Below are 14,955 nucleotides of genomic sequence, written 5' to 3' on the forward strand. Positions count from 1 at the left end.
CAACACTAAAAATTGCTGTGGCTGGACTGTTGTGTGCTTGCTATAATTTAAACAACTTTTATATTTTATTTCCATAGTGGTGTGCATATTTGTAAAGAGGGGAGGAGAAAATTGTACACATAGGATTGAACACAGAGGTGGTCTGTCACCAGTGTGGATGAACCACCTTGGGTTCAACCCAAACTCAGCTCTGTAGCTTGCTGTTTGCTGGATATTCTGTGGGTGATAAAAGTCTTAAGATCCTGATTCTGTTTCAAAGACTCATGTATTGGAAGTCAAAGATAAGGTCCCTGTGTAACAACTGGAGGAAGATCTGGGCAGTGGAGTCCTTAGGAGAGCCCTCACATACATGCCACACGGGCCAAACTCCTCCTTGCTTATTCTATCTGATGCCTCCCATATTTTGCATTGATTTATGCACAGCTGCTAAATTCAAGAGAGAAGAAACAGACCTGCCCCATCTCATACTACACAACAGCCAAGGGTTTGGGTGCTCTCCAGGAAGGCAGGAGATGTCGATTCCAAACTCATTTGGCCCAAAACCCAGATCTCCCACTTCCCACGAAAGTGCTCTCTGCATCAGAGAACGATGTAAAAAGAGGCCTTTTACGCATCTGTTCTCAGAACTGAGTTGTCAGAGTGTCAAATGCTGGCACTGGTGCCTACTATAGGCAGTATTCAAACACTCCTCTTTACGCAGCATGCTCCTGCCCAGCACAGACTAAGCGACTGGCTCTCTGAAGGCATGCCCCTCCGTATAGTGTTTAAGGACCAACACCAGAAGTGGTGACTAACTCAGCCCCACCAGGGGAGCCTCTCTTCACGCACTGTGATGCTCAAGTCAGACCTGCAGTAACCCCTCTGAATACGGACCCAATACTGACACCCTGAACAATTCCATTTACTGCGACACTTACGGGTCATCCACCTAACTGAGCAATTAGACGACTGCAGCTTCATGGTTCCTGGTGTGGAAATCCTGGGAATTTGTAAAATAAAAGGGTCAGAAATGCCAAGCTAGGAAAGGCAGGTCAAAATCTAATCATCTTTTCCTTCCTCCTCTTAGGAAGGCAAGCAAGAGGAAATAACAACATGGAAGACAGAAGTCAGTAAATCAAATGCTTTTATTGACGTCCTTTCTCATTTGTGACCCTTTGTCATTTACTTTAATTGCACAGATCAAAATTAGTGACTGACTGCAAATTTTTTAAGTTACAACTTCTACAGCTTTCGCATTTTATTAACAGAAGATGAAATCATGGATAAGTCTCTACATGGAAAGACTCAAAGATAGGAAGCAACTTCTTACTAATCCTCATGCAAACTACTGACTGATTATTGGAGACTGAGGTTGAGTGTGATTTCAGGAAAAAGTTCACTCTTATGAGTATGTTAATCTAGTACCAAGCTAATTTATAATCCTTTCACAACTGATGTAATTTTCACATATTAGATAATAATTATAGGCTTATTAAGCAATATTAACATTATTAAACAACAATGAACAGCCTTCTGAATATATACTACGGTAATGCAAAATCTAAGTAATTTAAAGTGCCTTACCTAATAAAAGAGCATAATTTTCCATTAGAGCTTTTCTAAGCTTCTAGAATTTTTTGTCTTACAGGTCTAGTTTTTAAACAGAATAAATCTAACATTCACATTTACAGAAGAATTTGTGCCTGATCCAAGAATTCCAGGGACACTTACACTTTCAAACATTTTTCTATTATACCAACAAATTATGCCCATTTGGAAAACGAGCTATTGCTTTACTGTGGTATTACCAAAGAAGCTGATTTCTGAGCACACTGGATATATATTTTGCAATGAGTTTTCCGAGAGACTAAAATGTATTGCTGCTGCTCTTTTCTTTTTTTTTTGCTGTTATGCAAGTATACACTAAACTACAGACTTGGCTGCCACTAAGTATATATTTTATATGGGGAATATTATTACTGATAAAAATAAAATATGTAAGTTATTCAATATGAATGACTGCTCATCTCCCCCTTGATGTATATAAATAAGCCACATCATAGTATGAGTGTAAACTGAGGCAACTGTAATAACTCTGTGGCACCCATAAAACAACAGAGGAAAAAAAAAAGTTAAAGGCTTCCAACAAAACAGCTTAAATTATCCTTTAAAAAAAAAAAAAAAAAGGCAAACAAAAAACCTAACCCTAAAACACCCCAAATTTCATTTACTAACTTTGTTTCCTGAAGGTTTCTCTATAACAAGGTTTTCCTAAAAGAATACGTTCAAGGAATCTGCAGAAAATTATCATAAGGCCCAACAGAGAACAAGTGTGTCCTACTGATCTGTTTTCCTCTTTTACTGGAAGCAAAGGTCCCCTAAATGATAACTCTCTATATAATTAAGGTTTCTACACAGAGCAGGTTCAGCTTTGCACCAAAGGAGGAAAGAAATGAAACCTTCACTCATGGCTTTCTACACATCAGCCAAGAACAAGTACACACCCACCTCTTCCACATAATTCGCAGAACAACCTGTGGCTGCCACAGGTGAACTTAACTACAATTTTTAGGAGCACCACTGCAGACATATAAACCATGAAAATCTCTTGGTGGATTATTAACTGAATAAATGCTTGTACTACAGCAGATGGACTTTTTCTGTGTTTAAAAAAAGCAAAACAAAAAACATGTACATGTGAAGGAGGAATGGCCATACTGCTGTGCAAACCATTTTCCTAACCTACACTGTTATTGGTCCTAGCCTTGAGAGATCTGCAAGTTTCAACTGATACAAAGATTCCTACAGAACAATTGCACTAAAACAAAATCCTTCCAATAAACCAAAATTATACAAATAACTTAAAGCATTACGTTCCACGTTATGTACATGCATGTAGTTCAAATATTTCTTTTTCTTACAGAAAATACCAGAACTAGCAACAATAATGGATTCCAAAAAAGCAGACAAATTTTGCCCCAAAGATTTAATCAACAGGATTTGAAAAACAGCATCAAATATTCTGAAATGATTTATGAACTGTAAAAGTGATGGACTTGAGACATCAAAGTATATCAGTTGTATTAAAATTACAGTTATCAGCATTTACTGATGATAGGCTGAGAAAAGGAGTGAAAGAACACGAAAAAGAGCAAATAAAAATATTGGTGAGGTCATAAGAGACACTGGTTCAGTCTCTAGTTGAAAGGATTATGTACAGCAAGGAAAAAGCTTCTTTCTCCTTTTTTGAAGAGATTGCATATTGTCAAGGTCCATTTCCATTAGAGGAATACATTAAAATAATTTTTAATCTATATTCTATTTTCCGGCCTATAGAAGGTATTCAAAGACACAGGAAAGACTAGACCTGCCAAGCAGATTAAACAAAACCGCATTCCTACATATTTTAACTACACAGTTACACATCAAAATTCAACACAGAAAAATAACTCAATGCAAATACTCAACAAATACAGAATTACGGATTCTGATAAATCTGGGGGAAGCAAGACTATGAAAGGAGTGCCTGAACTTGATGAGGAGATCTGTGTAGTATGGTTTCTGGATCCTTATATTCATTTGAAGGATTCATCACAGCTGCATATAACTCACTGTAAGCTCTGCAGACCAGTTCTGTTGACTGTTTTATTATCTGCTCTCTAAAAAAACAGAACAAAAAGATAATTTGCAAATTGTACGAAATATAACTGCACTGCATACAAGGAATTAAAGATATATGCTAAAAATACACATTAAAAATCAGTGTCAGATTAAAAAGCACTTTACTTCAACTGTGAAAATAGCTTAATGTTTCAAAACAAAAGAAGGCTTTTTCATCCCTTTGTATCATACATAAACTCACATATATGATCCTGATAGCCAATAAATTAGCTTCTCTATTTCTGCAGTCATGAAAAAAAATAGTAGAAGGATTTAATTTGCATACATTAGTTTTTCACCCGCACTCCTCTGCATCTTTTAAAAGACTGATAATCTTAGTGATCTACTTTCTACCTCCTGTGGCTTCTTGGCGTCCTTTGTAAATACACACTTTTTTTTTTTCATCTACCAGCAAATACTTTCTACTTGCTTTATCTGCACAAGCACCTGATTCCATAATCGGTCAAAAAGGAAGAGCTGAAAGTGATAGTGGTCAGAGATTTAAAACTTGCTACAACCTTTTACCAACAATGCTATCAAGTCTGTATCCTGTTATTTTTCTGGATCTAAATGAGCAACAATGCACAGAGACTGGATGCTAAATTTAACTGGAAAGTTTAATATTTTTTTAAGACAAACTGATATTTTTATTTTACATTGCCCATTGAATCAGTTTACTTTAATCACCATGGTGATGTGCTTACAGTTGTACATGCATTTTTATCTATCAGAAATAGTAGTTACAACTATTTTACAGCCAAACCCATGGAAGCGGAACACCAGGAGAAGCTGAGGAAACCAAGGTAACCATGAATCCAGATTCAGCCCTGCTGTAATATGCAGCAAAGGAATAAAGACAACAAAAGTGCATCCACTAAAATCAGGGCTGAATTTACCAGCTGTTGGGAAGTGACAAGTTAAAGAAATCTCAAAGACCAAGTGTGTAGAACTTTGTCTTTTCAGGTAATATTAAAAAATGGAAACTATGGGAAAGAAGATTAAGAGACAAACCCTGCATTTTATTCTGATGTAAAGTATCCACGTTTTCAATATGCAGGATCAACTGCCATTATCACTAGATTATTAACACACCTGAAAAACAGACTGGCAAATTTAGAAACACTATTGCAAGGGAAATACATACAAGGTGTTCAGGTAAAACAACTGCCTCCGAACAGTCTAGGTTCACTAAGGTGCTGTAACATGACAGTCTCTCTTAAGAAAGTATTGCACACAGAATTTGTATAAAATTAACTGTATTGCACCAAATAACATTAAAAGAAAAAGCTCATTAAAATATTCCAGAGGATTGAACAGCATCAAATAAGTCTTTTCATCACATAACGTGTGTCATTAATCAGTACATTAGGATTTCAGTTGCCATAACAACATGATACATTTTATCACTAACACAAATGGCAGCACTTTCTAAAAATAGTAATGCCAGCATTCAGTTTCTGTGATCCAACACAAATGAAAAGAGCTTTTCAAGACCAACAACATATAAATAAATAGCTTAAAACTTTTAAAACGAGCAAAGGAGTTTGAAAGACAAGAGCATGCACTGGCAAATGTTGGAAGGAAGGTTCTTCACAGTTGTAAAGCTTAAATGATATTGTCAGTATGTAATGCACTGGTCCCTTATTAAAAGCATGTGGTCTGATTTTGAGAACCGAAGAACTCTTGGGTTCCAGCTCAACTGCTGGGACAGTGGATCACAATTATGCGATTTCAAGGAAGATGTCTTCAAAATTGACACCTGCAAAACTAACTTGAAAATTTCAACTACTATAGCCAGAGATTAAAGTTATAGTATTGGTTAAATGTTTTGCTTAAATTTTGAAGGCTTATTTACTACAGAAATATTGACTATTAAGACCCTGATTCTACAAGCATGCATCTCTGTAAATAGGTATCTTAACTTCAGAAGGATTGTTTGTGTTTAAAGCTGCATGTTTGAAGGCTAAAGGGCTAACAGACATTTGTTTTGTTTTAATTCAGAGCAGAACCTGACCTATAGCACTGAGTTATAGCAGGTTAATAAGCTCCTGCATGTTAGCTGAGCTGTAGCAGCTATAACAATCATCCACACACAGGCTCACCTCTCAGCTGCCCACTGTTGCAAGATAACATGAATTTGGCTTAAACTGCGCTAAGAGAGGTTTAAAAAGCTTATCACTGGGATAAGGCTAAGACTGCATACATGACCAGCTTATCTTGGTTCATCTGACAGAAGAAATGATTAAGTCAAGGTAATTTCACTATGCCTGAGTCTTTATGGTAGCATAAAGTCTACCTCTGAAAAATTGCTTCTGTGTTCGTAGTGAAAAATTGAGCTTTCAAAATACATTTACTATTACTATGATTTTTAAATAGACCTACATTTAAAAAAAAGTACCAAGAGCTAAAATACAGGTATAATAGCTTAACACTTAGAAGCAGAAGTCGCAGTGCTTCATAGACATTACTGCTCAAGCTGCCCTGTTTGATCTGTACTGAACAGCTCTCACACAATAGGGAGAGCTCTGCTGGCTGAGCTGCGGGAATGGTAACGCTAACAGAGACACCAAACAAACTACAGAAAAGCACCAACATCTCCTATGCCAAACCATGCACCAGGTATATGGCATGAAACTGCAAGTCTTTGGATGAGGAGGACCTGAGCAATACCACAGGAGAACCTGGCAGCTGGACTAGCAGACCATTGTAGGTCCCTTCTAACTGTTCTATTCTATTAAATTCACAACAATTATTATTTTTGCCTTGACATACTTAATGTTTTAATTGCAAGATGCTGTAATACAATCCTGCTGAGGACAGGTACTAGTAATGAGACTCCAAATATTATTGCACTACATAAAATATGATGTGCTAGTCTCGATTTCTGGTATATTCTGTAACCTGCATTCTTCACAAGTGTGAAAAATAACGTCAAGAAAAGTTTTTGATCAGTGTAGCATATAATTCTCTGAGTTTAGGTATTACAAAATGTCTTCATATGGTTCACATTTTACTGGAAAGAAATTTCTGGCACTTTCCCCAGCCTTAGGGTTCAATTACATTCAAAAAACAAGAGAAGAGATAAATAAAGTTCTTACTTCCATACTTCAAAGAAGAAAACACTAAAAACCAAACATATTAAATGAAAAGCAAAGTAATCTCAGCACAATATTCAATGAGACAGAATGCCAATACTCTACAGCAGAATAGAACAAAGTTGAAAACTCTAGACCTGATGAAGCAGTGGCGATAAATCTTCAGTGGAGAATTACATATTTCATTTGTCTCTGGAATACTTACAAAATAGTTCTGAAACAATTTACAACTAAGTTGACAAAAAACTGCTGACACAGTGGAACATGTTTAAAATAGATGAATGTAATTCATTTTGATGGTGTCCGTTAAATCTAGAGTAACTACTTCAGAAAGTTACAGAATTACATATTCCTCACTGCTTGCTCAAAAAGAGGAGAGTCAGAATAAAACTGAATTGTGACCTGAAGGACAATGCAAATATGACCACAGCTGATAACTTGAATTCTCATCGTGATCCACTAAAACCTAAACGAATTCATCTTTCTGATCATTATGCAGGCATAATACAAATTCAAAGGTAAGGTACGTACTTCACAGTGGCACTCAGCAGGAAATTCAGCTGGGACATTAACAGACTATCTGGAGCAGACAGATAGCGATCAAACTGAGCCTAGGGGTGGGGGGGGAAAAAAGAGAATATGAGATCCACATATTAAACACTTGCTGTTAGATGAAAATAGGTAAATACACAGATTTCTGAAAAGTGATTACATTAAAACGACACCTTCTTATTTGATAAAAATTTCTCTTTTTATATATTTAAGATAGAGCCTAACATACTATATAAATGTTTAAGGTAGAACTTAATAGTCCAAACCAAATGCCTAACTTCAGCACCTCTGTCACCAAAATTTTAAGCTTCTGACTCTGAAGAGTATGGGTGGAGGGGCAACTAATGAGAATCCAGCTTCCATAATTATCCATCTAAGTTTCCTATGCAGCTGATGCATCTATGTACGCACCTCTGAAGATCAGACCTAGTCTGTTCAGTGCAGAGGGAATACAGTAGCCTCCAGACAGAAATGTAGACTGTCCAACTTAAGACATGTTGCACATTTCTTTTTACATGTTTCTTTTTACTTTTTGGTAGGGAGTCACTGCTCAATAATCTAATAATCACTTATGTGGGAAAAAACAAGATCAAGGGACGTAGTTCAGGCTCCTCAAACTGCTTCTAGGCCTACTTCTCCTCCGTCATATAATATATTTAAAAAATTTGTGGTGCTTTGATTCTGGTAGTTTGGAGAGGGAAACACTAAGAACGAACATTACTGCTGTCTTCAACTATCTATCAGAGAAGTTGTCAGTGCCCCATCCCTAGAAGTGCTCAAGGTCAGACTGGACAGGGCTTTGAGCAAGCTGATCTAGTGAAAGGTGCCCCTGTCCATGGCAGGGGGGCTATGCTAGATGACCTTTAAAGGTCCCTTCCAACCTGAACCATTCTATGAGCAAATGGGTGACTATAGAGTCGATGGAGCCAGGTCTTCTCACAGGTGAAAACATGAGGAATACTGGACACATATTACACTAAGGGAACTTCTGATCAGATCGTAAGAGGAAAAAATCTCCCCAGGAGTGTCATCAAATACTGAACAGGTTACCTAGAAAAGTGTAATCAAACTCTGAACAGCTTACCCAGAAAAGCTGTATAATCTCCATCCTTGGAATTACTCAGGCAAGGCCTAGGCAACCTCCCTGAACACTGGACGAATCTTATCAAGCTGGTAAACCCTAAAATCCACATCCATCATTTAAATGTGCAAAAAGTGGACACAAATGACTAATGAAGTCACTCACAGTTCTCAAAAATTAACTTTTTGTGGTTATCTGCCCTTGTTTGGAAAGCAAGGGAGCTTTAGCTGAGAGAGAGGTATGGACTTTGCTAGAACAGCATTTGTAAGCACATATGAACAACATAAAAGGCTGGGACATAGAAAACTTTCAGCCTAAGTTGGGAGACAGTGAATCTGCCTGCAGGTACTCTCTCCACATGGTTTAAATCCTGGGAAGCGAACAGATTAGGCTGATAGATGGGATTTACGTGGGTTTGATTTCAGCATACTGGGTTCCATTCTGGTTAAAGTGTGTTCACAGCAGCAGACATTAAACAAAGTAATGAAGAAAATAAAACAGTTGGATTCTTCTAACTATTCAGGTGAAATTATTGTGCACTGCTATAGGTAACAGAGTTATATATATATATATATATAAAAAATTTAAAGAGATGGTCCCCAAGCTGCTGTCTTTAGATTCCTCATTGGTCTACAAGACTATGATAAATAAAACCTATTTTAATCGCAAAATTTATAAATATTGATAAGAATGCATGCTGATCTGAGTGAACCACTGAATGCTCTGCACCAGAGCTCTGTCTGTCCAACCAGCTAGGAATCACTGGTTTAAAACCTGAACAGAGGAAAACAGGCTACACTGACACAACTAGGAGGAATTCAACATAATATTTTTTAAAGACATTTTATAAAAAATTTTCTTTTAAAAAGACCTTTTTTCCCATGAGGGTATATCTGTACTGATGGATGAGCGGGCCTTATTTACAGTTAAACTCTTAGAATACAACCACACTTGGCTAAGCAAGAAGAGTGACAGAACACACATTATTGCCTACTGAACTGTGATATTGCTATCTCTATGCAAAATAGCCTTCACACACTCTAAGAAAAAATATCAGCTGATAATTTGTTTTATTGTAGCTTTCAACTTAAAAAAAAATAATGACATATGCCCAGCACCTAACTTCTGAGTTTAGCTAAACTATTTGCATAAAATCAAAGCCTTAGGACTAAAATTATAAATTATAGCAGAACCTGTATTTCAAAGCATATAGGCAAAAAAACCCTTTGGTGATTAAAACTAATTAGAGCTAAGTATTTGCTTTTAGCAATTTAAGATGACTCATGGGATAACATTCTTGTAAGTAAAGTTCTGTTTCTCAAGGCTTAGAAACTAATATTCTATTACTACCCATTCATAAATAATTTATGTATTTATTACTTCAAGTGGCCGAATTACTACAAATGAAGAAAGTATTCCCAGACATGTAATTTAGCTATTCTTAAAGACTATGATTGGTTAGATGAATATCTACCACATCACATAATTAATAGTATTCTTTCCCACGTCACGGCATCACCACCACAATATGAAACTGTAAAATGCTTACCATTGCAACCTTCAGGGACACAGAATCCATACTTGGCAAATTTGAAAGAGGACCCTAGGAATCAGTAGTCAAAGGGGGGTGGAAAAAAAGGTCACACTACCATATGCAAAAAGATAAGAAATAAATTCTACAATCAGTTCAGTACTAAATTGTTATTTGGTTCTCCTACAGGATCTTAAATGTTTGGAAACTGAATCACCATATCAATACTGAAATGCTGTAACAGTTCACTTGTATTCTACCGCTCTCTTAAATTAAAAACTCAGAATACTGAGTTCTTAATACGTTCTTTCAAGTCCTTTCTTCCTTTTTCACCATTAAATCATAAATCCCCAAAAAAGCCTTCCACAAGGTCTAGGATAAAAACTGAACTGCAAACTGGCCACATCCCCTTGGTGTTCTAAAATTACAGAGGACAATTTAGCTCTGCTCATCTGTTCTGGGACCCTGTAGAATTCAAGCCTGCTTCCCAGTAAATCCTCTAGTAAGGCATTACAATGTATACATGCTGCATAACCCCCATCAAATCCTGCGACAACGTCACCTCTGCAGCCAGGCAGCTGGACAGATACAAATGAAAATTGCTACATTCCACTGAACAATCTCCCCTGGTCTATTTGAAACTGGTTTTAGAACAAGACATAGTTTCATTAACAGGAAACCAAGCTGAGTTATTAATCAGATATCGCACTTTATGCAAAATTATTGGCTGAAGAAACAACACAAAGCGCTCCAACAGAGTTCTGCTTTCTCCAGAAAACAGTTTTTCACCTTCAGAAACCATCACAAAAGAACATAAGCACACCTGAAGGGAAGAGGGGCTGTATTAATACCTATCACATAACAACCATGGTTCACAAGAAAGGAAGAGCATGAACTCTGAATTCCAGTTTTCAGCTCACTCTAAGAAATCTAGTTTTCACTTTCAGCATCTCACTGTCTTGGTGCTAGAATAGCTAGAGCAATGAATAAGGACAAAAGAAGAAATTATTTCAAATGACTATTAAATTAATCTGCCAATTTTTCAAAGAAGAAAAAAGCAGCAATTGTCTAATGCATGCAGGGTGTCCACAGCAATTGTCCAGTGCATGCAGGGTGTCCACTCTGTATGGTGTGCACTGAAAGAAACCTGAATGCTGCACACACTGTAGGTCCAACATGTTCTAGATGTCATGGAAGTGGTATACACACTCAGTATTTGTGTTTTAGAGACAGCTTGACTCTGACACCTTCAGAGGCCTGTTAAACTACCTATACAGTTACTCTGAGAACGTACAGGATGTCTGTGGTGTACGGAGCCTGTTGTTGGTACACAGATAAGCTGCAAAGAAGGATTGTTGCACAGTAAACCTGCTAGGCTTGCTGAATGTAGGGGAAATCTCTCCTTGCAAGGTGCCTTTGCCTCATAGTCCTGATCCCATGTGAAAAATCAACAGATACTGAGTTTTTGCTTTCAGAGTAAGCTTAATTTGCAAAAGTATTAGTGCCAAAATTCTTCTAGTTGGCAGGTACACAGTACCTCCTCAACGTGTACATTATATAAGCTTACCTGTTCCGGTTTGTGTTGCTGCACAGAGTTATATATGTAACTTAGACCAGCTCTTGTTAGCACATAGGAAGCTTGTTCATTTATGAGTGTATCTAGATGAGCTTCAATCTGAAATTTTAAGCATAAGCCATTTATAAAGCGTGCATGAGGACATTAAATAAAACAAGCTCTGCGGTTAAAAGGCCTAGAAACACAAATAATAAGAAAAAAAATAAATACGAAGAAAAGGTGAGTGATCAACAAACAAGAAAAAAATCACAATACATGCAGCATATTTCACCCATTTATATCTTCCATATTATAAGGAGCCAATAATAAAAATACTGATAATTCTTTCATGTCTGACTAACATATGAACTTAATTTTTTTTGTATTTGTAAATTCAACAGTACCAAATATTAAGAATACCAAAGCTCTAATCTTAAAAATTGCTATATCATTTTATTTTGCTATAATTCTCTGAAAATAAGTGATAAAAATCATCCAACTCTTATTAAAAATATTGACAATAGCATGGCAGTTTTATAATAAAGATAAAAAGACAGTCTTTCACCAGGAAAATAAAACTGAAAGTAAATCATAATCAGTAATGATTTTAAATTCACAAACATGTACTTGAAAAAAGTTAACTGAAAGAACAATAGACAAGGAAATTCAGCTATCAATTTTGCTTTAATTATTTTAATATGAAAAAAGTCATAAACGTATTTTACATTCTTAGTATAATCTTCACTTTGCAGAGAAACCTAATCAATAAATCCAGTCACAGCAGCAGCAATAATTTTTTAGTTTGAGTAGTCTTGGGAAGGTATTTGGGTATATATACATTATTACTTCATTTTTACAAATAACTACCCCACATTTCATTTATTTTTCTTCCAATCCTAAAGAAAGGCAAAAATTTATAATATAATCAAACTAGTAAAATGCAAGACTTTCATATCTGTTATTTTAAGAGTTCACCTTTTTACTTCCTAAAATTGTTTAGAAAAAATGCATTTTTCTTTTTAAATCAGGAGGGAAAATCTTAATATTTCAATTTGGAGATTTTAACTGTCTTAGAGAGTTCTTTTTTCCTGTGAAAAATGTTTCTCTTATTAAATATGCCATTCTAACTCCACTTTAATAACCTACTTATGTATAATCTTAAAGATATTTTTTCAGTCTGTTCCTGTATTTGTAAAATGTTTGAAGAAAGTAAATGGTATTAAATGCATAACCTTCAGTTTTACTGCTTATTTGAAGAATAAATCAATTGCAACATATACTGTGAAAAAGAAATTCTGCTAATGCAAATTAGAAATGCCCCAGACAGTTTGACGGGGTTGTCTGTTTGTTTGTTTCCGAGCTAAAAGGTGCTAGAAATTCTAATTAGGAGTAGAAAGCGAAAAATGGCTCACAGCCAATCTTTACTGATGCCTTTAAATAAGAAGTTGTGACTTTTTTCCAAGCCCCCCAGCTCCAAAAGCTCTCCTGAGATATACTGCAGAGATGTTCGTGTAGCAAAACTATAAATGGGCAGTGCCTAAGTTTTCCCAAGTCAATGGTTTATAAACTACATTTCCATTTCAAAATGGTACCACATATGAACTATTATCCTGGCACATTAGGTGAAACCAAGGAAATGAGAAAAAGGTAGAAAGAAGGACGGAAGTAGTGACTTCAGCTATACTATATTCTAGTATAAACTAGATGATGATCTAGTATTAACTATATGATTGAATATAGTCAGCCATTTGACTTAGCTTTCAACTTCCATTTGCTGCTTCTCGCACAGTTTGCAGATAAGTATTAGAATGACTGGGATAATGAAAATGTTCACTGATGTGAGTTTATCTGCAACTAAACCAAACCAAACCAAATCTTCTAATCATATTTTTGTCTGTTTAAAATAAGAGATGCTGAGTACCATAAGGTCTGATACCTGCTATTTGCTTACGGTATGTGATAAGAACCCCTCTTATCCCATTTCCTTGATTTAGAGTTGACCCAAGACAATATTATCAAAGATAAATACATTCACATCACAACTTATAGTCTGAAAAAAATCAGTAGTAAGTTCATTTTCTTTTGGGGCTGTTAAAGCTTACCTGAAACTGTAACATTTCTAGACGTTTGTCAGTGAATTCAAAGAGAGCCAAAGTAGTTTTCATCATATAAAGTGAATTTACCATGAAAGTTGCCATATCAGCTGTGCCCAAATTACTAGCAGACATAGTACACATCTGTAACAATGGATCTAGCACACAAGACAGAACCTAAAATAGAAAACACACAGAAAAGAGGGAGGGGAGGGAGAAAATCATGTCACAAGAAGCTTCTAAGCTCATTCTGTCTCTATCACATATTTATTCCCCAAAGCAGAGTAAAGAGAAATGAGAGCTTCCAACTGTGCAAGCAGTTTTCTACTAGATTTGTCAGCAGGTCATCAGCTACCATAGTGATGGGAAAAGTATAAAAACCTGAGAAGAACAGATTCTAACCTAGCAGGAAGAAGAGTAACCCAGATTAGATAATTGGTAATTGTGCAGTCTTGAGGGTGTATTTACTTAATGGAGTAGTAATTGGATAACAGAATTTAGATACCGTGTTAAGAGTAGCACTCCATACTGTACTGTAATTATCCACTTTGTTAGTCACCATCTTGCTCATATTACAAACTTGGGTTTGGTAGAAAGCTCCAAAATGGGGCCAGACAAAAAAGATTAATATTTCACCCATCTTCTGTGCACGAGACTAACTTACACATACTTTTTTTTCCCCTCCTCTTCAGAGCAGACAAACATTCTTATACCTGCACAAAGTCAGCTTGACGGGCATCCAGAGGAACAACAGACGAGTCATGAGAAGCCAGAACCTCCCGTAGCAAGTTAAGTGTCTGATTTAGTGCAGAGCTTGGGCCAAGATCAGGAGGTGGAAGTTCAACCTGAAGAACAAGATTATCTGTTTGTGGGTTTTTTTTAAATTTCATTTACAGCAAACACCATCCAATCTATTTGCACAAACGCAACCAGCTAATAATAAAATTATGTGCAGCCATACAGAGAAGAACTTTGACACCAAACCTAGCACGTTTCAGATAATAATTATGTACAACTTTCAACATAACCATCCCATTCAGTGACAAACAACCAAAACTGAATTTCACCTTTCACTCAGACTATGCCTATTTTATAATCTAGAGATCCCCAAATGCTACCGGTTTTGGTTTGGTTTTTTTGCTACCAAAACATTTGCTAGATTAGGTGCCAAAGAATAGCCACATTGTTTGCACCACTGAGTTCACTTTGAGCAGGACCTCCTATATAACTCCAGAATCTAGTGCAGGCAGAGCTCTGGGATATTAGGGCCCTACTGCAACAGCTGAATGAAGTAATCTTCTTGACAAGGCTGCACAGCACCTATCATGCTAAGTATGAGACCTGCAACCACAGATGGAACAAGTCTTAATCCCTAGCAAGTTTTAACCTTAAATTGCCAGTATACAAAT

At 36.3% G+C, this 14,955-nt stretch overlaps 1 protein-coding gene across 2 annotated transcripts in view; it reads right to left on the reverse strand.

Annotated features, from left to right (window-relative positions):
* Window positions 1-1,106: 1,106 nt before the first annotated feature.
* COG6 (component of oligomeric golgi complex 6) overlaps window positions 1,107-14,955 on the reverse strand; it is a 59,832-nt gene continuing 45,983 nt past the window's right edge. The window contains exons 14-19 of one of the 2 annotated variants that reach the window (XM_074815794.1): window positions 14,260-14,391; window positions 13,556-13,723; window positions 11,466-11,573; window positions 9,917-9,970; window positions 7,266-7,345; window positions 1,107-3,638 (exon numbers count right to left, since the gene is read on the reverse strand). In XM_074815794.1, the coding sequence (XP_074671895.1) occupies window positions 3,491-3,638; window positions 7,266-7,345; window positions 9,917-9,970; window positions 11,466-11,573; window positions 13,556-13,723; window positions 14,260-14,391 (690 nt within the window). In that variant the 3' untranslated portion in view covers window positions 1,107-3,490. The remainder of the gene's footprint in view (window positions 3,639-7,265; window positions 7,346-9,916; window positions 9,971-11,465; window positions 11,574-13,555; window positions 13,724-14,259; window positions 14,392-14,955) is intronic. The other variant, XM_074815795.1, reaches the window with a different exon arrangement.

This window comes from Strix aluco, chromosome 2, assembly GCF_031877795.1.
Source record: "Strix aluco isolate bStrAlu1 chromosome 2, bStrAlu1.hap1, whole genome shotgun sequence".
In the NCBI taxonomy this organism is placed as follows: domain Eukaryota; kingdom Metazoa; phylum Chordata; class Aves; order Strigiformes; family Strigidae; genus Strix; species Strix aluco.